The sequence below is a fragment of the Nycticebus coucang genome, chromosome 2 (genome assembly GCF_027406575.1).
Source record: "Nycticebus coucang isolate mNycCou1 chromosome 2, mNycCou1.pri, whole genome shotgun sequence".
NCBI lineage: Eukaryota > Metazoa > Chordata > Mammalia > Primates > Lorisidae > Nycticebus > Nycticebus coucang.
In genome coordinates this window covers 79,059,389-79,082,459 of record NC_069781.1, presented here as the reverse complement: position 1 = coordinate 79,082,459, position 23,071 = coordinate 79,059,389, and the positions used below count along the sequence as shown (strand labels likewise).

General features: G+C 42.2%; 1 protein-coding gene across 1 annotated transcript in view; it reads right to left on the bottom strand.

Annotated features, from left to right (window-relative positions):
• PGM5 (phosphoglucomutase 5) overlaps nt 1-23,071 on the bottom strand; it is a 187,442-nt gene that overhangs the window by 28,714 nt on the left and 135,657 nt on the right. Inside the window, exons 9-10 of the mRNA XM_053574472.1 lie at nt 19,934-20,117; nt 5,442-5,576 (exon numbers count right to left, since the gene is read on the bottom strand). Coding sequence (XP_053430447.1) covers nt 5,442-5,576; nt 19,934-20,117 — 319 coding nt within the window. The remainder of the gene's footprint in view (nt 1-5,441; nt 5,577-19,933; nt 20,118-23,071) is intronic.

Genomic DNA, 23,071 nt, shown 5'->3' with positions numbered 1-23,071 from the left:
CAGGCAGTGAGAACAGCCATTGTAAGTCCATAATTACATGCCATTAACTCAGAAATGAATTTAATACACCTAATCTACTGAACATCATAGCTTAGCCTAGCCTCCCTTACATATATTCAGAATACTTACATTAGCCTACAGGTGGGCAAAATCCTCTAACACAAAGCCTATTTTATAATAAAGTGTTGTCTATCTCATGAAATTTATTGAATATTGTACTGAAAAATGAAAGAAATGGTTGTATGGATACTCAAAGCGTGGTTTCTGTTGAATGTGTATCACTTAAATACCATCATTGTAGAGTTGAAGAATCATTAAGACAAACCATCATAAGTCAGGGACCATCTGTGCGTGTTCACCCAACAGTAACTAGATTGAAAAGAAACAGCAAGAGAGACAGGAGGTGAGGAGGGGCCAATTCCAGGAGGGCCATGGTAAGGGTTTGGGCTTATCTCTGAGTGAAGCAGAAGGGAGGATTTTGGCAGAGCGATGAGGTAGTCCAACATGATTGAAAAGGATCACTCTGGTTGGGGTGCTGAGAATAGGGTGGAGGTAAGGAGACCAGTTAAAAGACTCCATACTGTAATATTCTAGAAAAGAGAGCAGTGGTTTGGCCCTGGGTGGGAATGGTGGAGGCGAGACAGGGTCATTCTGAATGTGTTTTGAAGGCCACATTGATAGGAATTGGAAGTAGGATGTGTGACAAAGAGAAAAAGAAGTCAAGGATGAATCCTACAGGTTTTTTGTCTGAACCATTTGGAAGAATGGAACTGCCATTTATGAGATGGAGAAGACATTAAAGGAAGCAGGATGTTGGGTTTGTTTGGGGGACACAGGAGGTGGACAATGAATTTTGCAGGTGTCAAGGTGTTGTTGCCTAGAAAACATTCACGTGGAGTCCAGTAGGAGTGGAAATAGAAGTCTAGAAGACAGAGACCAACCTGTGTAAGGGTGAACGGCACTAAAAACAGGTGTCACTCATTCTAACAGGTTGAAAGAATTCAAGTTCCTGCCACTAGGGTTTCCCAGGTCATCTGGTTGCTATTCAAAGTGTGGCTTGTGGACCAACAGCACAGCCCTGCCCGGGAAGTTGTCAGAAACACAGATTGTGTGGCCTTCCCTACACCCGGCTCAGAATCAGCATTTTCCCCCAAGAACTTCAAGTTATTAATATGTAATTAAAGTCTGAGAAGCACTCATCTAATTATCAAGAAGCTTTTTAAAAAATAGAAGTTCCACTCTAGAACAATTAAAGCAGAATCTCTAGGACTGGGCCCCAGTCATGGGCATTTTTACCAAGCTTCCCAAGTAGTTTCCATGTGCAGCCGGGGCAGAACCAGTGATCTGACTCTTTGCTCCTGGTATGTTTCCTCTTTGCTAGTTGGTTTATATAGCTGGGGCTCCTGGAAACCCATCTCTATAGAGATGTGCAGTTTTAAGATAAGATGAAGGCCTGTTACTAGAGTAACCGAACCTCCTGGTTCATTGAGGTCAGTCTCAACCTAATTATAATTATTCTGCACTCTCAAAGCACAAATGGTCCCTGACTTATGATGGTTTGTCTTAATGATTCTTCAACTCTACAATGATGGTATTTAAGTGATACACATTCAACAGAAACCATGCTTTGAGTATCCATACAACCATTTCTTTCATTTTTCAGTACAATATTCAATAAATTTCATGAGATAGACAACACTTTATTATAAAATAGGCTTTGTGTTAGAGGATTTTGCCCACCGGTAGGCTAATGTAAGTATTCTGAATATATTTAAGGGAGGCTAGGCTAAGCTATGATGTTCAGTAGATTAGGTGTATTAAATTCATTTCTGAGTTAATGGCATTTTCAACTTATGGTACACACAACCCTGCCATAAGTCTAGCACCATCTGTATCCTGGTTTAGATGATAAATCATATTTTCTCCCTTTGTACAACAAGATGGCTCTACATTTTATTTCTGGATTATAAAGTCATATTAAGAACAGATGACCTTTGGGTTGACAGATGAATCAAATATAGAGGGATTACTGCTGCTTAGATATTACTCTTTAAAGTCCTATAAGTACACTTTATCTAAAACACATATATAAGTTCCTCAATTTCCTGCAGGCTGGAGAAAATCAGGCTCCTCCCAAGAACTGGGGTGGATGAGGAGTCACTGCATTCTGCAAGGACAGAGCCAAGGGTTGATTAGCCACTTGCTGATTATCAGTCTGTGATTAGCCTAGCTCTTAGCAAAACTTCTCCTTCCTTTTCCTTTTGGATCTTCTATTGTTCATTAGCTACTCCACCCATGGCTGGCAGGGTCAAGGAAAAAAGATTAAAAAAAAAAGCTCATTTACCAGCCCTGCTAATACAATGAATGAGAAAGAAGTTGGAAACAATCCTACTGTTTCTAGTTACCTGTGAATTTAAACCCTTTTAAATCATCCCTTTTTTCCAAATTACTACCAGCTGGTTTGAGGGCTGACTGAAGGTCTACTGATTGCCAGTAACATTAAAGTAATCTTGTATTTCTAAAACCAGGTGATCTTCCAGCAATAGGCCTTTGGAAGCCTTCCTTCCAGATTTAGCAAGGAGAGAGTGGAGCAGGGGAAACACCTTCTCCTCTCCTCAGGGCCTTTCCCATGTCCTTCCTCACCTTGGCACCACTTTGTAGGTGCATACTGACAGAATTGTTTATAAATATTTTTTGATGCTGGTAAGAAATTATTTGACATCAATTTAAAATAAATAGCATAATCACTGCACATAAGGATGCAAGTGGAAAATCCTACATGTGGGAGTAGAGATTCATGGGCATATAGATTATATCACAAGTTTTCCTAATTGCATCACTAGGATAGTTATGAGCACTTCTGCAGGGCAACCAGTAAACATTTTCTGTTCATATGTGTTTAAAATGCCTGGAAAAAGGACCTGCCCATGTGCAAAGTAAAACACCCAGATGCAGACGAACCAGGGAACTCTCTGTCCTCTTGCAAAAAAACTTGAATATAGATGGGTATTGAGTTAGCTAGTAAAACACTGAAAACTACCTGTTGAACTGGAGTAAGATTATCGATGATATCCTCGCAAATTAGAGAGGTATTTTAATGGGTATCTGCATGTGTAGGGGTGGGGGGCGTGGGTGTTTATCCTCTGCTTTCTGGGCTGCAAATAAGAACAAACTAAAAGGGCGGAAGAAGTTCTCTCCGCAGCTAAGAAAGCAACACAGGTTTGTCTTGCCCTGTCAGGCCCTGGGGTAGTAATAACAGGAGCATTTTGAGGAGCATCGCTTAGTTTCGATCTCTGTTCACTGTTAACCAAATGCTTTTCCTTTACAGCTCCTCCAGGGCAGAGGCAGGTGGTCCTGGAAGCAATGCTCTAAAGAGCCCCATACTCCCCCTTCAAGGCTTGTTTAAAGCTGGGTAGTAATTAAGTCCTGCTGAGAGAATCTTCTTCCCTTTGTTTAGGTATTTAAGTGTCTTCTGTAATCTTACTCTACATTATCTCCTGACTTAAATGTATCAAGCAACAGGGCTTAAGTTGATACATCAATGATATATGATATTTTAATAAGGAGTTATAGTTTAATATAAAATTTTGAGCTAGATCGTGTGCTAAAATACCCTGCAGTCCACATAGCCAGGTCTGGGAAAACCCTTGCTGATGATCAGGGTGGGAATGTGTGCAATCAGAAGAGCAGTATCAATGAAGGGATTCCCGCACCATTCCAACTGGCAAACCCTTTAAACCAACAGGATAGAAAATGTGCAGTAACGGGAACCAAAACAATATTTATTTTTATCTTTACCACATGATCTTCTAAGAGCAGGCCTATGGAGATTTCCAGCTGTAGAAGAAGTGCTTAATGAAAGTACCACTTTGCTTTTGTAGACCACCAAAGAGACAGGCTCAAGTTTATATAGAATTATTTTCATGCTTGTCTAATGGCCTGGATTCAGTCCACTATGGAAGGTAAATAAAAATAAGGAAAAATCACAACCACTTAGCCTGTGCAAATAGGGAAAAGAATGCTGAGAAAAAAATAGCCTAGAGTCAGAGTGAGTCAGAGTCGGTGAGGCCAGGAATATCATTCCTTACCCTGTACGTAGCTCTCTGGACGTTCAGGCCCCTGTTTTAATCTCCCTTCCCAACATGAGATGTAGATGAGAGTTTTATTCGGAAAGAGAGGGTAATCCTCCAATTCCTGCATGATTTGGTACTATCTTGGGCGAAATGTACTCACTAACAAATTATTTTGGCAGCACGTGGCCCATCCCCTGCATGGAAAGGCTATGATCTTGAGAGGAAGAGCCAAGGGCTTTCTGCTGCTCATGTGCTCTGCCCTCTCACGCTCCTGGTGACCCTGAGAACAGCTCTCAGCCTCCCAGGCCTCTGCTCCCCCTTCTAGAAGGATTTCACTCTAGACAGATCTTCTGCTTATAAGGTCAGGTGTAAGGAAGGATCTACTGCACCATTACCACCAAGTTCTTTGAGACTCTCCAAAGAATGATACCATGAAAAAAATAAATAAACTACTTACAAAAAAAGAGAACCCTCCCTGATTTCTTATTCCATCAGGGCAAATTACAGCTGTAAATTCCAAGCATCCCTAAAATGAGTAGCAGTGAATATTTCTCTGTGTCTCTATTTTTCCCACAAACAAGTGTCACAGGTGGAACCAATGTTTTCATTTCAAATAATCATCTCATCAAGGACTCTGCTTCAAAACCCAAAATGAAGTGACGAAGACAGGGGCAGCCAGCAGTGTAGCTTGAAATACTTAACTTTAGAGTGAAGCTTTCTGTTATTAATTAACATTGCCTAGAGCTTTAATGAATATGGGAGTGGGAAGGCTTATGGTTGTCTACTTATGATCTTCTTGAGTTCTTAATTAGCTCTATTGCTGAGAACATGAGGAGGCTTTGCCAAGCACAGGCTGGCCTAGCCTCATCAATGTCCTCCCTTAACCTCAAAGGATGGCCATAAACCCTCCTGTCATGGTGGATTTTAGGCCATTTCAGAGAGGACACCCTGGGTGGCACCTGTATTGGCACCTCAAAGTCACAAATCCAACCCAGAGTTAACCAAAACCTTGAGAGTCAAAACTTACATGGGCATAATCAAGGCTCTGTGTCATTTAACCAGCTTGACTCTAACTCAGAATTTCCTTATCTATAAAAAGTACTTCCTCTTAATTTCACCCCAATTAACAGTCAAGACAGGCATGCTATTTGGGAAATGCTGGTCTAAACTTCTTTTAGGTACTAGAGAGCAATTTTTATGTCTGAAACACGGTACTGTGTGAATCAAACTTGCTTGGAGTTGCCCTAAGCCTGCCCTTCAACTGAAGCTAGGAATATGCCTTTCCAGAAAGTAAAATCACCTGTACCAAAGGGGAGCTCTCTAAACTTTCCAGGGTCTGTGGGACACACAACAGCTCTGCTTTGGTACCTGTGGCTCCTGGTCGTGGCCGCTGGGATCCCTCTCGTAGCTCTCTGCATACAGTCTGATGGTGGCCCGCACGCCACTGGAGGAGCTGAGCCGGAAGATGAGCCGTGATGCATCTGAGAAGATGATTCTCAGGCCCTGAGACCAAGAACATCCGGAATGGTCAGTGAGCAAATGAACACACAGGTCAGAATAATTAATACCTACTAAAGAAATCAGCATGTTTCTATGATCTAAACACAGAGATATCATAATTGATAAGTGGCTCTGGGTAGTCCCCTGGGCAGGACAGTGCACAAACTTGCTCACCTCTAGCCATTGTCTCTATTCTATTTCTGTTGCTTTGTAGTCATGTTGGGGGAAGAATTACGAGCGGAACTGTGAACAGATGCTCAAGGTCTCTTGGCCTGGTGGTACGGGAATCAGAAAAAGCGGAGGGAACAAAAATGAAATGACATTTGATAAATATCCCCGGGGCCAAAGCTGGTCCCTGGTAAATGTGCTGGATGCCATGGGGGTAGACAACTCACCTGTTACAGTCAGACAAATTACCCACAATAAAGTTAGCCACAAATGTTGCTAGACTTTGCATAGTCCTCGGATAGCAACTGAACCCAACTGGAGCCTCAGCTGGGTTCTGAGGGTTGCTGTGCACAATGCCAACCTCTTGGTTCTCTCCAGACCTGCACACCCTCATATTGACTGGGTGTCGGGTGAGAACATCCCCACTCTCTCTGTGTCTCTTCCACACAGAAGCAGGGATATTTTAAAACTAAGACCGTAAGATCATAGTGACTTCTGCTGAAGGAAATTTGTTCTCCTAAGACAACTGGTAAAGTAATTATTATAAATAAATGTGTTGGCAGGGGGCAGGGGAAGGAAGAGAAGGGGAAAAAACAGTATGTTTAAGGACCTATTACTTCTGAAAAGCAGACAATTCTGGCAACATTTTCCCTAGGCAATTTACCCTGGAAACTTCTCTGGCCTCAAATCTTATCTGTTAAGAACAAGCCATTGTTAAAATATATGTATACCTGCTACATACATCTGATTGCCAGTTCTTTACGCTGACCCCCATCTGGTGAGATCTGCTAGAGGCCTTGTGGTTCCCCCTAAGTGCCTTTCTGCTTTTAAGTTTTGTAGGCAAAGGTTGTTTTAATTCTCAAACAAAAAGCTTTAGTTTCTTTTTGGATGGGTCCAATGTCTGCCCCAAATGGGAGCCATCCTTTCTACTGGCAACTGATTATTCCACAATATTGGTTTTGTAAACAAGGTGATATTCACTCAGCAAACATTTTAGAGTGGCCCTTATGGATTAGGTACTGGGCTGAAACCTGGGTATACAGGAAGATAAAGACAGAGTAGCTGCCCCGCATAATCCAGGAGTAGTTTATTACAATGAACAGAAACTGTTTTCTTAACCACCTTACCCTCCTCAAGAGGTGAATAGCTGCAAAATTCCAAATGGAGCAAATGAACCAATTAGCTACTATGCAGAAAGCACTGTATTACCAAATTATGTTCAAACTGACAAAAAAGCCTCAAAGGTTTCATACTTGTGTTCACAAGCTTCTTTTGTAACCCTTTTTGAAGTTATTACTTATGTCACATTCCCAGTGTCAATATGCCAGGGTCATGCAAACAAGTTAACTTTTGCTCAGGACTATGGCTTACGCCCAAATTGGGTTAAAGCAATATGTAAGGCTGAGGTCCTAACCCACCTGTTGTTGCAGATTCTAAGTCACTTGGAGCCAACTCCTCTGATGATCTCCTAAACCAAACCCTTTAAAATAACTCCCATTACACAGTTAACCTCCCAGCTTAGTCTATGACCAGTGGGAGGTACCCAAGAATCCAGGTCATAACAAATCATCAGTACATATTAGGTGCTCATAAGTAAGCCTTTGTACAAGGAAATGGGTTTTTTCCCCCTGACGGTAGCTATAATATCTATGGCTGTACTACATGACACACTCACAGAAAACTGTTAGACTGTAACTGGTAACTGTAACTGGTAACCAGGAATAAGTTTTGCATTTGAAAAGATGATAAAGATGTGAATACCACACATCAGCCGACCGGAAATGGTCCAACATTTTCTCTTTCCTACGAAGCCAACCATGAGACCCTTGTTGGGAATCCGTGTTGCTTTTTCACGTCAGGAGCAACACCCTTCTCCTCCACATGGAATAAAAGGGTTTTTAGAGCCAGCCTCATTCTGTGCTGTGATGGTCCCAGGTTCATGTCTGTTGAGTGACACTTTGATGGGTGAAGAGTTGTACTGGACCGTTCTAGGATCTGCGTCCCCAAAATGAACTTAATGAATCTGCAACCCAGACAGGAGCCATAGTCTTCCTATCATGTGTTATTACCTAGCATCAATTAAAAACTTCGAGGTCAAAGTCACCCTTGACCAAGACTTGCCAAGTTTCTAATACTTCATGAATTTCAACAATGAAGTATATAATTTGCTTTTATTTTTTAGGATATTCTAGGGATTGGGATCTATATCTATATATCTATATAGCTATCTCCTAATGTGTGTGTGTATGTATGTGTGTATAAACTACACACATACATACATACACATAGCCTGTGGGTAAAAATCTGACCTGCCACTTATTTTTATAAAGCTTTACTGGGACAAAGAAATGTCCATTCACTTACGTGAATACTGTGTATATCACCTACAGCTGCTTTTGTGCTGTAGAAGCTGAGTGAATGGTTGTGACAGAGTTCATCCATCTCACAGACCTAAAACATTTAATATTTAGTCCTTTACAGAAAACGTTTCCTGAACCCTAGGATAAACCATTATATTATCTACAACTTAGAATGTTTATCCTTCAGTGCCACAGCAGAAAATAGAGATATAATCATCTCTTTATCAAGATCTCAGTAGAGGGAAACTATGTTTATGAAGACCGTTAAAAGAATGTCCAATTCCTCCATTCCCGAGGTGTCCCAGAAACATCTAGCTAATTCATTTCGACTACATTTGGCCCAAATCAACTTATTTCTGACCACCTACTCCTGACAGAAATGGACTTACTAAATGGCATTTTAGTTTTGCACTCTCACTTTTATTGCAAGGTTCTACAAGGTACTGTCTTACAAAATCCCAGTCTGTAGACACTATGGAAACGTTGTTAGAGACTGTATGATGTCCTGCATGAGACTTTTCCTTAAAACCCAAGTACCAGAAAAGCCTCTCCTTCCCTGAGGAACTAGTATTCTTTTTCCTTCTGACAACAAGAACTTTGTAACTAACCATATTTCCCTTTTCAATATGGCTGCCAGGATACTCAATGCCAAATTTGAGATTCAGCCCAAGTGGATCCTTACGACTTGTATAACTATAAATTTTTCTTTTTTTGTTCTTGACTCTCTACTCTTTATATATTCCCAAGTCTTGATTTCTGTTCCTTATTTATAGTCTAACAACTTCATCATGTGTTTCTGTTGCTACAAATCCTCTTGAGAACAAGGCCCAGTGAAAATGAATAAAACAAGTTCCCATCGCAATGTCAGCCCTAAAATTCTGGCATTGCTGAGCTCCATCTTTGGGTCCTTCACTGGCTAACAAGCTCTGGGAAGGCAGAGCCTTACAGACCTGTTCACTAGCATTTTATTCTCATAGCCGAGGAGAATGCCCAGCACACAGTATGTGTACACCCTCCACAAACGAACGAATGTCACTGCATGATCAGCAACCAACAGAAGCGCCATGGAGGTCCCCCTGAGGCGGTCTCTGAAGGCCGCCCTTCACAGTCTGCATGGGGAATGAAGGGCTGACGTGTACACCTTGATGAGGAGTTGGGAAAGATAAACTAATGAATACAAATCGCCTGGCATATCATTATGGCAGTGTCTCTACTATGACTGCTCATCCTTTATTTCTCAACATGTCTTAAAACAAGGGACAGTTTTGGCTAAAGACAAAGGAGTTGTGTGACCTCAGAAAAATCTTTAGCCCTTTAGTACTGCACACTGGAATCAGGGGAAGGTCCTTTAAAAAATGGTGGTGCCTGGCTCTCACCCCGGATGCTGTGATCGAATCCTCACGGATGTCACTTGAGCACTGAGATCATAGATGCTGTCCTGGTGATTCCAATGTGCAGTTGAATGTGGGAACCACTGCAGAAACCTCTCTTCTCTGGGGCACCTGCCTCATCTATCAAGTGACTGGACTATGCTACACGTGAGTGGTAGGAAAGTCCCTTCAGGATTTGAGGTTTCAGGCAGATGCTACTATTGCCCTAGGATCTCAGGAGGACTGTAACATAGCAGACCTAATTAAAAAAAAAAAAAAATCATGCTACTGAGGTCCGAAATCTTCCTCCTAGGGCCTTGTCAGCAGCAGAACCGTGAGAAGTACCTCCTCTTGAGCCATCTGACACTAATTGTTTTTAGCACAGTCTTGTAAGATTTTCCCAGAGCAACCATGGCAGCTGTGGTAACTGGCATATCCAGGATGACACAACAGCCACTAGCTCAAAATGTGGAAAAAGACACCCTCCTCCATTAGAAGACAATGTTAATTCTGAGGCAGGCTGTAGCGTATCAACAGAGCGTTTCTGTTCCAGCCTGGCGTTTTTCTTCCTTTGGAGTGCCTGTGCACATGTGCTTCGGTGATGAGAGTGAAGTTCTGCACACCTGAGCTTTGCCCCAGCAGGAACAACTGGTAAAAGATTTCATGTCCCTCGTCCACATGCGACTATCTCTACACAAAAATCCTCCAGTTTGTGTTTCCAGTTATCATTGTCGCTTCCCTTTTTCTCCCTAGATTTGCCCCACCTTTGATTTACTCTTTATGGACAGTCAATTTGGAAATGATACAGGAATAGCAACTGGATAAACTCAGGCTGGAATTCTGGCTTGGCTGCTCTTTAGTTGGTGGTCTTGAGTAAGTCACTTAAGCTCTCTAAGCCTTAGTTTCCTAAAAAGCAGATGAAAAATAATACAGCCTAGCTTACTAGGTTGCTGAAAGCATCACATCATAAACTATATGAAAAGTGCTTTGAAAATTATCATTATACAAGTATTATTCTTATGCTAAACATTTTTTGTTTTTCTGGAGACAGTCTTACTTTGCTACCCTCAGTAGAGTTCTGTGGCATCATAGCTCACAGTAACCTCTAACTCCTGGGCTCTAGCCGTTCTCCTGCCTCAGCCTCCCACCACGTAGCTGGTACTATGGGCGCCCACTACAATGCCTGGTTATTTTTAGAGATAAGGTCTTGCTCTGGTTCAGGCTGGTCTCAAACCTGTGAGCTCAAGCGATCCTGCCTCAGCCTCCTAGAGTGCTAGAATTATAGGTGTGAGCCACCATGCCTGGCCTTATGCTAAACTTTTAATGAAAATGGTGCTATGCACCAGGTTTCCGAACTGCTCAGATTTTGCAGATGACTAAATAAAGCCTCCATGCTGATGGTTTGTGATGCGAAAGTTCATACTTATTTGTTCTTTTACATTAGGTGGAATTAACATTAACTTTGAGACCTTTGCTATGCTCTTTCAAATCACTGCTAAAATCATGGACCTCTTAGCATTTATCTTCTCCGTACTGCTTATTGAACTGGCTTCTTTAGCAATAAAAAAGCTCTTGACTGATTGATTTAGACCCTTAAGGTCCTGAAGGAAGGACCTTAGAGTCATCCAGGCCACTTCCTGGAAGTTATTATAAAAAACTTGCTCGGGGTGGCACCTGTGGCTCAAGGAGTAGGGCGCAGTTCCCATATGCAAGAAGTGGTGGGTTCAAACCCAGCCCCGGCCAAAAATCACAAAAAAAAAAAGAAAAAGAAAAAGAAAAACTTGCTCAAAGGAATGGAGAAGCAAGAATCCAATGTACTGAATTCTAACATGAAGGCAATAAATGATCTAATACAAGATGGGGAGCAGGGGAATGGGGGAGTAGGGAGAGGGGAGAAGGGGAGGGGATGGGAGGTCACAGTGTCTGGCACACCTCTTTGGGGTGGGACACAAAATAAGAGGGACTTTACCTAACAAATGCAATCAGTGTAACCTAATTCTTTATACCCTCGACGAATTGCAAGCAGTTAAAAAATAAATCTTGCTCAAAGTAACATATTTAGTAAATAGAGAAGCTAGGACTGCGGTCTAGGTCTTCTGACTCCAGGCTTATATTTGAAGTTGAACCATATTGATGTTCATATATTGCTTCTCATGTGAAATGTTTGAATAATACCTTACACATTAAGATTCTCAAATCTGACACAGAGTCTTATATAGGTATCTGATAAATGTTTGCTAAATGAATATTGGGTTTCTGTTGATTTGGATGTTTTTTTAAAAAACTGTATTTTTAAATCAATACAAGGAAGTCTGCAAGTTGCTAAACACACACAGAGTTGCCAGATGTTAGTTTGGAGACTATAGAACATGTTGCAGCCAGGCGGGGAAGGATGAACTCTACATTACCAACAGTTACTTGGCAGCCTCTAACCTAGTCAAATACTGATTTAGGATGAATTCCAGGGGAAAACAGCATATGGCCATGAAATCTGGTATACTGTCACATACATGGTTAGTTGGCCACACCAGGCATGCAAACCTGGAGACAGGACAGCCTTGGAAGAGAGAAGAGAGAGACTCTGTGATCTTAACTCAAATATTATCTCCCATGGGAAACTTCAACGATTTATCTGGAAAGCTTCAAGTTGAAAATGTTGCTTTGCAGCATCTGACCCATATTTTGTAGAAGCAAATACTGCAGCCTGTAACGCAGATTTGGATTGAACAGGTAACTCTCTCTACAAAAAAATTTACCTAGAATTATGCCTTATGAAGTTGCAGAGTCAGCTGTGAGCATGAGTTCACAGTGGTTGAATAAAACACCAGCTAGTACAGAAGGTGCCTTAGAGTTATAAAAAGTTGCCCCCTCTGCATGGACAAATTACAGAAAAGCATCCTCCTTTTGTCTGCCCCGGACTTCAGTTTCTCCTCCCCCATTAGGCTGGGTACCTCTGTGCAGTGCACAGCCATACCTAGCTGCCCTGTTCTTTGGAACAATTCTCATCCTTTCCTTTTTGTAGAACCAACCAACTGGGCCTCTTGCAGGCCAACAATTACAAAGAACTACCTGGCAAAATCAAGATCAAAGGACACTTTAAACACACTTTTAAAGTACCCACTTGGCAAAAACCACAGTAGATGATGGGAAAGCTGCTTAGAGAGGGAAAACGTGAGAGCTCCTCTTCATCCAGATTCCAACCATCAAAACTGAACCAGGGAACCAGGTCACACACGTTCTGCTTCCCCATTTCTTTGGCCAGAAAGAGAGCGATCCCCATTCACGTAACACTCACCCAAGTTCTGGGGTATTCTGAATTCAGACAATTGTCCAGATAATAGTGTAGCTTCCTCTTTTAATTCCAGTGGTAGTGTGAAGCTTTTCCTTTTCATTTTTTTATTTTTTGCTTTTTTTAAAAAAGCCTACAGCACCCTGCTTTTCCTTTTCATATTGATGTTTCCTGGTGAAGGCCGCCCTCTTAATGACACAGAAACTTCAGTATCTTAGTAGAAAGTAACTTTGCTTAGATTCTTACTATCCATCTTAGGGCAATTTTACCCTAAGATAGTTTAATTTTAGAAGATAGTTCTAAAGCAATCAAGTTATGCCAGAAGAAAGGTAATTCATTATAACAGAACTTCACTTAATCAGATGCAGGAGAATGAGAACTTCCCAACTAACCAGAAACTCTTCAAATCAGCCAACAGGTCATTATGAAGCACCGAATATGTATCTGGTCTTTGAAGGACAAATAGGAAAATCCCAAGAAAAGTGGCTACTAAAAATTACCTTTTTTTAGACCATGGTTTTCAAGATGTCCTACAGAGAGGCATATTCAGTACAACATATAGCCCAAGCGTCTTTACTTACCGCAACGTTCTGCTAGTGTGGTAGAATGAGCACTGAAGTTCAGAATCACGGTCACAGCTATTCTAACAACCCACTGAGCATGCTTACAGAACATAGCAGCTCTTTATGGAAAGCTAAACAAGCATACAACCACATTTGATTGAAGAAAAGCCCGTCCTCTGAGAACGCAGTTTCGCCTGGGCTGGCTCCTTACTTACTCTTCAGGGCACTGGGTGAATACATGTGTCCCCTCTTCATGGAAAGCTTTCCAGAGTCTTAGTTCAGATTAGTTCCTCCCCACTATACGTCTCCAAATAAGTTCTTTCTCTGTAATACTGTCCAATAAACTCTAGTAATTACAAGTTGAATGTCAATATGTCTTCCCTGCTAGACTGGACGCAGAGGGCAAGAATCTCAAATGTCCTTCATGCTGTTGTGTCCTCATTGTCACCTCAGTCAGGTGACTGGCATAGTTTTGGTGTTCAGAAAATATTCATTGAATAGATAAAAACATGAATGAGTCAAATTTCAACTACTTTCACCACATCGTATGAAGTTAGGAATGGAATGCATATTTATTACAGGGATTTTTTTTCTCCAACATCACAACTTGCAAAAGAACAGGAATGTTTTAATCCACATTGAATCACACTGTACTACAGCTAAAGCATGCACACCCTACTCTCTAAACATTTCTGGAGCTCAGTGTAGAGGGACTATTACAGATATACTAACTTTCAGATTTAACGAAATATTATTAGAAGTGGGCTAATCAGTGCAACAGAAAATGATTTCCAAGGTTCTATTTCTAAATGGACAAACCATATCCCAGCAAATGGCACTCCAGCAAAAGGGACCATAATAAATTGTTACTAGTACAGTCTCTCAACTGGTTCATGGATTAAAATGAGATCAAAGTTGAAGTTGAAGGTTGACCAGGTAGCTCTGAAGATGGAATAACTCAGTTTTCAAGCTCTACTGACACCATTTGGTTGCCTTTATGCAACCCTGCCTGTAACAATGCCTGGATAAATTTCCCCGCATCGCTGATGGAGGTGGGATCCACAGTACACGGTAGACTACTGCATGTTGGAGCTAAAATGTGACTTCATGATTACTAACTTACTTTATTATTTCTAAATACAGAAATTAAAAATGCAGACACCTTCCTGCACATTTACAACTCTACAAGCAAGCTGACTTCAGAATCAGTCTTCAAAGTATGCTGTCTGAACTAATTTCAAATGGTTCTTTTTCTCTCCAGGTTGAGGACAATATTAAAATGTTTCCACACAGCTGCATAACTTGAAGAGGCATTACTAAGCTCAGAGCGAGCCTGACCTAAATTGGATTTGCTTTTCCACATCAGCTAACTGGTATGCATTTATTTACATCAGGTTTTTAATGTTAGCTGAACTGTTACTTGCAAATAACTTTAGCACTGGCAGAATTTCATATGCTTTGAGCTTGTTAGAGGAGGAGCTGGCAAAAGAGACTCAATTGCTAAAATTTTATTCCTGAAGTGTCAAAGTATTGCATTTTCAAAGCTAATTTTCAAAATAGAGGCCATAGTTCTGGACTGCTGTCCAGCATCACGGGACAAACTGTCAGAGTGGGCCCATTTCTGTTATACTGTCCGTCACTCACAACACCGGGATGGGAGTATTCCTTCTATCAGCACTGGGGTATAAATACCAGCACTGATGTGGAGATTTCGGGACTTGAATCACAGGTAAGAAATGGGGAAGGGATTACAACCTTGGTATTGATAATGTTCCTCAGGATATTAATGGTGGAGGGAAGAGAGAGAACAGCCAGCACCATGGGAACCCCTGACGTTTGCACAATGAATTCACCCTTGAGAAAGAGTCAGCCACTCTTCCCTACCCTTCCCTCATTTTCCCCATCTCTTTACAAGGCGTGAATCGAGAACTTATTAATCTATTAATCAGCGATTTGATCCCCTACCCTCACAGTAGCTATTGGCTAGTTTTTCCCACTCATATTTAAGGGGACTGGCATCAGTCATTCATGTGACTAGATTTTACTTGAAAATAAACAGGGACATTTCCTCATGGGGAGAGAGAAGGAAGAAGTGCAGTTGTTGAACTGAGCCTCATTAAGTTGCTATTTCTAAATCAAACAGAGTCTCTCTTGGGCCCTGTTTGTGGGAAAACACACAACAGCTTCTCTTTCGGCACCTAAGGTCACAAACATATCAGACACTTGGGGGTAGTTACAGCAAATCCCACGGAACCTGAGCAGCCGCAGCAAGGCCAGAAAGGTACCCAGGATTTCACAGCAGGGCTGAGACCTTCCAGCCTTTCCTCCTGCTCCTTGAGTGACCGCACAGGGTCTCACAGGCAGGACAGGCTTCAGCGAACATTTTCACAGCAGCGGAATTAAAGGGGGTTGAGGTGTGGTTGTCCCCAGGACAGGATTTTTATTTCATTTTGGGTAGAAAGGCATATCTACTTTATCTCTAGAGACAGCTCTTCCCCCACCCCCAGTCTGCTTCCTGACTCTGAGCTCAAGTCAAGGACAAAAAGGAGACTAAGCCACCTTAAAAAACCTTTTCCTTTCTGAAGCAGTGGTATGTGTTGTGGGGGGGAGCCAGGGGAAGACAGAGAAATGCGAGTTTGAATCAGCTCACAGATGACTCAGAAAGTGAAGACATCTTTTCATATCTTCACATGACACTCTGCATAGTTGCATTTATTTTTCTGCTTTTCTTATCATATGTGACTCATTAAATGCCAAGATCTTTCTTTCTTAAGGATGCTCTTTTAACATAACAACAGAAAAATGTTTTCTAACCCTGATGGTGTACTTGAGAGCATATGAGAATAAGATGGAGTCAGGCAGGCTAGGGCTCAGGTGACACAGCTGGTCTGGTCAGTTTAGGTCCTATCTCATGTCTCTCATTCTTGCTGTTTTGTAAATTCAGGTTTAACCTAAAAGCGCTGTACCTTGAGTAGTTTAGGGCAATTGATTTAGGAGATTAACTTTTGAATTGGAATGTTGTTTTGGGTCATGGGTTGTTCTGATTATTGTTTATTATGGGTCATGGGTTATGCCAATTATTGTTTAAGTTAAGGAGATAAGGGTTAACATAGTCTTTGCTTTGAACTTTCACGTATAAAACTGTGGTTTTAGAGATGGAAGAACAGAATGGTCTTGGAGAGGGTCCTCTCCCTGTTCTCCAGAATTGCTGGCCTTCTGACAAAGTGTGGTGAACCCGTCCCTGTCTCTGCATATTGGCTGACAGTGACAGGCAGCCGACCCTCTTTGTCCAGTAACACACTGAAGACTATTTTTTAATATTTATATATTTGTTTGAGAGAATAAGAGATTTATCCTTTGCTGGTAAGTGGGAGGGTAGGGAACTGATATTTCTTGAGCATCAATTAGGTGTCAGCCAAGGTACCCGGGTTTTCTCCTCAAACCTTCTCCATTATCCTATATATGGTAAATATCACCAGCCCTCTCCCAGCTGCAGTTCAGAGAAGTTAAGTTGTTAAGTAACATGCCCAAAGTCACAATGCTAGGCAGTGACAAAGCCAGCCTTCAAACCTGTGTCTGTGACTCCAGTGCAACAGAATGCTGAGGACCATAGCAGGCTGCAGAGCAAGCAGCGACTTTCAGTATTAGGGTTCCCATGGGCTTTGCTAACAGACATACTTCTGTTTATTCTTATGGAGATAGAATATCCTTCTATATTAATTAAAAAATAACCCATAATGTAGTAGGTTGCTTTAAAATAACAGTATCTTAAAATAAAAAAGACATAATGCATTAGTTTGTTTTGCATTACTATAAAGGAATACTAGAGGCTGGGTAACTTATAAAGGAAAAAAAGTATTAATATATTCAACCTGCAGTTCTCTGGACTGAACAAGAAGCATGGCCCCAGCATCTGCTTCTGGGGAAGACTCAAGGAGCTTCCGGTTGTGGTGCGAGGAGGAGGAGGAGCAGGCATGTCATATGGGGAGAGAAAGGGCGAGAGAGTCTAATCTTCATCCATAGTGCACAGTGCAACAGTACATTTTAAAACTATTAAGAGTAGAGTATAAATATCTTACCATGGCAAATAAGTGAGGTGATGGTTATGCTAATGTGTTTGACGTAAGCTTTCCACATTGTATATCAAATCAGCACATTGTACCCCATAAATGCATTAATGTACACAGTTATGATTTTATAAAAGAAATTTAAAAAATAAAATAGAAAGTTATATGTCAACATTTAATTCATTAATTAAAAAATAATTAAAAGAGTAGAATTTTGGAATGTTCCTAACACAAAGAAATAATAAGTGTTCAGCTGGGGTTGGGGGGAGGGGACTAAACAACTAGCTCTCGTGTGAAAACTACCAAAGTGAGAACTCAATGGTCATCATGCTGAGGGTGTGAAGCTATTCATAAGGGGTCAACCCCTGTGACAGAAATGCCTCCCACCAGGTCCCACTTCCAACACTGGGAATGGAACTTCAGGATGAACTTTGGAGGAGCCAAGTATCCAAACCATAGCCCCTAGTAACAAGTCTTAGCAAAGGTGTGGGAAAAATGGAACCCTCTCACCCTGCTGGCACGGATGTGAAATGGGAGGCAATTACTTCTAAGGATGGTATGGCAGTTCCTTTAAGGGTTAAACAGAGTTGCCATTGGCCCCAGCAATTCTACTCCTGGGTATATACCCAAGAGAACTGAAAACCTGTGTCTGCACAAAAACTAGTATATGATGTCTACAGAAGCATTATTCATAATAAACCCCAAATGGAAATAACCCAAATGTCCATCAGCTGATGAAGAGGTAAACAAAATGTGCTATATCTGTGCAATGGAACGTAGTTTGGCATTAAAAGGAAAGGCGTTGGAGACTTTACATCCTTCGTATTAACCTGGATGGAAGTGGAAGACATTATTCTTAGTAAAGCATCACAAGAATGGAGAAGCATGAATCCTATGTACTCAATCTTGATATGAGGACAATTAATGACAATTAAGGTTATGGGGGGAGGAGCAGAAAGAGGGATAGAGGGAGGGGGGTGGGGCCTTAGTGTGTGTCACACTTTATGGGGGCAAGACATGATTGCAAGAGGGACTTTACCTAACTATTGCAATCAGTGTAACTGGCTTATTGTACCCTCAATGAATCCCCAACAATAAAAAAAAAAAAAAGGAAAGGCGTGCTGATATATGGTACAACATGGACGGACCTGAAAACATCACACTGCGTGAAAAAGCTAGTCACAAATGACCACAGATTATATGATTCCGTTTATAGGAAATATCTACAGTAGACAAATCCATAGAAACAGAAATTAGATCGGGGCTTGCCAGGGGCTGGGGGTTAGAGGGGTGTTAGAAGAACAACGACGCCAAAGAACATAGGGTTTCTTTTGAGGGGCAATTAAATGTCCTGAAATGGATTGTGGTGATGACCGCAAAACTCTGTAAATATACTGAAGTGTTTCTAATGTCACTGAGTGTGATGTGTGAACTGGTCTCTCATCACACTCACTGAGCCAAATCCAGACCCACAGAGAAGCTCCAGTGTGACTCAGGGTCACCGGCCAATGATAATGTCACCTTTAAACAGGTGAAGTAAAAGGTATATGGATTATATCTCAATAAAGCTGTTATATGCTTATGTTTTAAAAACTGCACCATGAGAAAAACAACTTATGGAATTGGTAGGCTCTCAATAAATATCCATTAATGAACACACCAAGGTGCTTTGAATATTTTAATAATAATACTAGATCACAGCTTGGCTCCTGTAGCACAGTGGTTACAGAGCAAGCCACATACACAGAGGGTGGCATGTTCAAACCTGGCCAGCTAAACCACAATGACAACTGCAACAAAAAATAGCTGGGTGTTGTGGCAGGCACCTGTAGTCCCAGCTACTTGGGAGGCTGAGGAAAGAGAATTGCTTAAGCCCAAGAGTTGGAGGTTGCTGTGAGCTGTGAGCTGTGATGCCACAGCACTCTACCAAGGGCCACAAAGTGAGACTCTGTCTCAAAAAATAAAAGAACACAAAACAAAACAAAACTAGACCAGTACAATTCAAATGTGTCTTTTTGGTACCGATAGTTTGAAAACTGATGCTCATTTTGCACAACGTGACCTGCAATATGCCCCAGACCTCACTATTGCTGGAGTTGGATGCTGATACCTGCTAACATCAGCAGCCCACATGGTACAGGGATTCCCTTGTACCCAAAAAGACCAGCTGTGACAAGAGAACCATCTGTGACTTGCTGACAATGAGGATGTCACTGGGTATTAACTAGTCTCTCATCACACTCACTGAGCCAAATCCAGACCCACAGAGAAGCTTCAGTGTGACTCAGGGCCACCTGCCAATGAAAATGTCACTTGGGCCCTGGAATCTGGGAAAATGAACAACAATCTCCTTTTCTCCTAATCCTCTCTCTGCCACTAACTAGCTCAGTAACCTTCACCAAGGGCTTTCCTCTTTGCTGGCTGTAGAGTTCTTATCTCTAAAATGAAAGTCTCAGAACAAATCCTCCCTAAAGATATCTCCAATTCTAGACACTTTGGCCACTGGTTCTAATAACCTGCTTTCGTGCCTCCCCAGTGAGTACCTGTTTCTTGGTCACGGTGCCATCCACAGGGTCCACGTACTCAAAGCAATCTGTCTTTGCCACGCTGTAGACATGGCTCCCCACAGCAAACTGCTGGCCGACGAAGGACTTGCCTGTGACCAGGGCCTCCAGGTCCCTCATGACATAATATGTTGTCTTGGGCTCCAGCCCCACATAGTCAAACCTGGTGAGGGAGGGCAGGACACAGGATGAACAAAAATCCCAATCAGAGGACCAACAACTGGGTGGTTCTCTCAGTGTCATTTCATCATCGCTTCTGTTTTCAGGGAAGGACGGCACAGAAAAGCACCCTCAACAGCTTCCCCCTCCCACCTGGCGTATGTCATCCACCCTCCCCACAGCATCCACAGTGGTCTTGTGAAAATTAAATCATGTCGCTCCTTTCCTGCATCACGAGAAAAACACCCATCACGTTGAGAAGGAAACTCGAAGTCTTACTAACCACGGTGCATCAGGCCCGTGGGATCCGCTCCACCCGCCATAGGGACTTGACTTTGCTCTGCTTTCCCGCCTTGCTCACCTGCTGCGGCCATGCCGGCCTCTTCTCCTGTGCTCACTGACACTTACCCTTTCCTGCCTCGGCCTTCTGCCCTTGCTGTGTTCCATGTACCTCATGCGTTCTTCCTACAGCTATTCAATCAGTTGGCTGATTCTCCGCCTTCAATTTTCAAACCCACTTTCACCTCCAGAAAGTAACCTTCTCTGACCATCTAAGGTAGCTCTCCTCCCTGCCCCTCTCATCGCCCTTTCGTTTTTCTGTGGTAGTTATCCCAATCTGTATTTATCTTGTCCGTGTATCTATCTGTCTACTATCTGTCTTTGCCCACCAGAATGGGAGCTCCAGGAGGGCAGAGACCTTAGCTGTCCTGCTCTCTGCTACTTCTGGCTTATCGTAAGTGCTATGTAAGTATGGAAGGAAAGGTGGGAGGAAGGAAAAGAAGGAAAGAAAGCAAGGCAGGCAAAGAGAGGGAGGAAGGAAACGGAACACACTACCAAACTCTCTCGGAAATTTGGGAGAAATGTCACATTTGTTCCATTTTTAAAAGTTCTCCTAGCCAAGTGCATCAAATGTAGTCACACAGGGCGGGAGGGTGATTAGAATGAAAGAAAGATTAAAAATGGCATTCACTGCATTTGTTCTGGTGGGGTTTAAAATACAATAATGCATACCAAGCAGCTGGCCCAGTGCCAGGCCATCCCAGGAGGGTCAGGGTAAGGAGGAGCCCCTGGGAGAGGCAGCTGCGCCCCAGCGGTAGTGGAGGGGTCTCACATTTGGGCTTCCTGCAGCACAGAGAAAGGATGAGAGTTCTCAGAGCTAGCTGAAAGAAGGCCAATAGCCATTAATGCTTTTTCCACCTAAGATCTCTTAAGACAGCCAATAAACATCAGGGTACTGGGCAAGATGGAAAACATGGAATGAGGCCTTCTCAAGCAATGGGTCCCCTGCATCTATATCCCTTTCTGTAATTCTCCTCCTCCTACACAAGGTGCTTTTTCCCCAGCCTCAGGAAAGAAATAAAATAATTAATTAAAATTAAATAAAGTGGCTCAGCACCTGTGGCTTAAGCGGCTAAGGCGCCAGCCACATACACCTGAGCTGGCGGGTTTGAATCCAGCCCAGGCCCGCCAAACAACAATGACGGCTGCAACAATAGCAACAACAACAAAAATAGCCAGGTGTTGTGGCGGGCGCCTGTAGTCCCAGCTACTTGGGAGGCGGAGGCAGGAGAATCGCTTGAGCCCAGGAGCTGGAGGCTGCTGTGAGCTGTGATGCTACAGCACTCTACCCAGGGCAACAGCTTGAGGCTCTGTCTCAAAAAAAAAAAAATAAATAAATAAATAAGAGGCATCCAAGACCAGGTGTGATAACCCACACCTCTAATCTCAGCAGTTTGAGAAGCCAAGGTGGGAAGATCCTTGAGACCAGCCATTGGAGACCAACCTAGGCAACATAGTGAGAGCCTGCCTGTACCAAAAAAGGGGAAAAAAATTAAATAAAGTAAAATAAAATCAAGGAACCTCCTCAGAACATACTTTTGCAGAGTGCACATGTTCTGAGATGAGATAGCCATTTGGGGAAGGTGAAGTCCTAACCAAGCAATAGGGGCAGACAGACAGAGAAGGATCTAGGGGAGAGTCGGAGGGACTGAAAGAGATTTAGAAGTTGGGAAAATCCACTAACGTGACAGACTTGTCCACTCTGTGGCTGAGGTCATCAGACAAGCCTCCCCAAATGTTCACCTGCAGACACACGTGGGATCTAGCACCACCTTTCACTCCAAATTCCCCTTCTGATCACCATCACCCCCTGCCAGAAGAAAAGAAACCTTTAAATGGAGAGTTCCTGCTAGCGTCTACTCCTACAAGGAAATTCATCTGGGAGATTTTCTCAGATAGGACTTCGGGCTCAGTATTAGTTAAACCGAAACTGTTTAATCCTCTCCCTGCCAAGAGAATTGTCAAGCTAGAAATAATTTCATTTCACAAGCACCTTTCAACGTGCCAGTTTCTGGGAGTTGAAGGAGATGTAGACCTTTTACTCTACCTATCCCAGCCCCCCTTTCTATCTCTGCGATCTTTTTGGACTGAAATTTGACACATCATTCAGTGTCCCATAAGTAATTAAATCTCTATCGCATATTATTCTCTAATATGGTATTTGTTATGAGAAAGTAATTATCATGTAAGCTCCGGGCCACAAAAAAATAAACCATATTATAAATACACTTATCATAATACCAATTCTTCTAAACACCAGCAGAAACCTAGATGATCTTTCCACAAATTATTAGAAACACATCTCTGACTCAAAGTAATCTCCCTAAGCCAGAGGATGGCAACTGTAATATATTTGATCAAGTTAGACTTTTTGGAAGGCCTTATATAAGGATTTAATGTGCCGATTAGACTTTGGTATGCAAAACACACACACACACACACACACACACACAAGAATCAGAGAGTTTGGGCACTTGTTAGAAATAATGAAGAGTAAAACAAGTTCCTACCTGCACCGAGAGCCCTTTTTTTAAGTTACCTGCATTGAGAACCCTTATCTAAATAATACAGTGGATAATTGGAGGTAGTTTCTTGACTAAACAGGAATTATGATGTTGT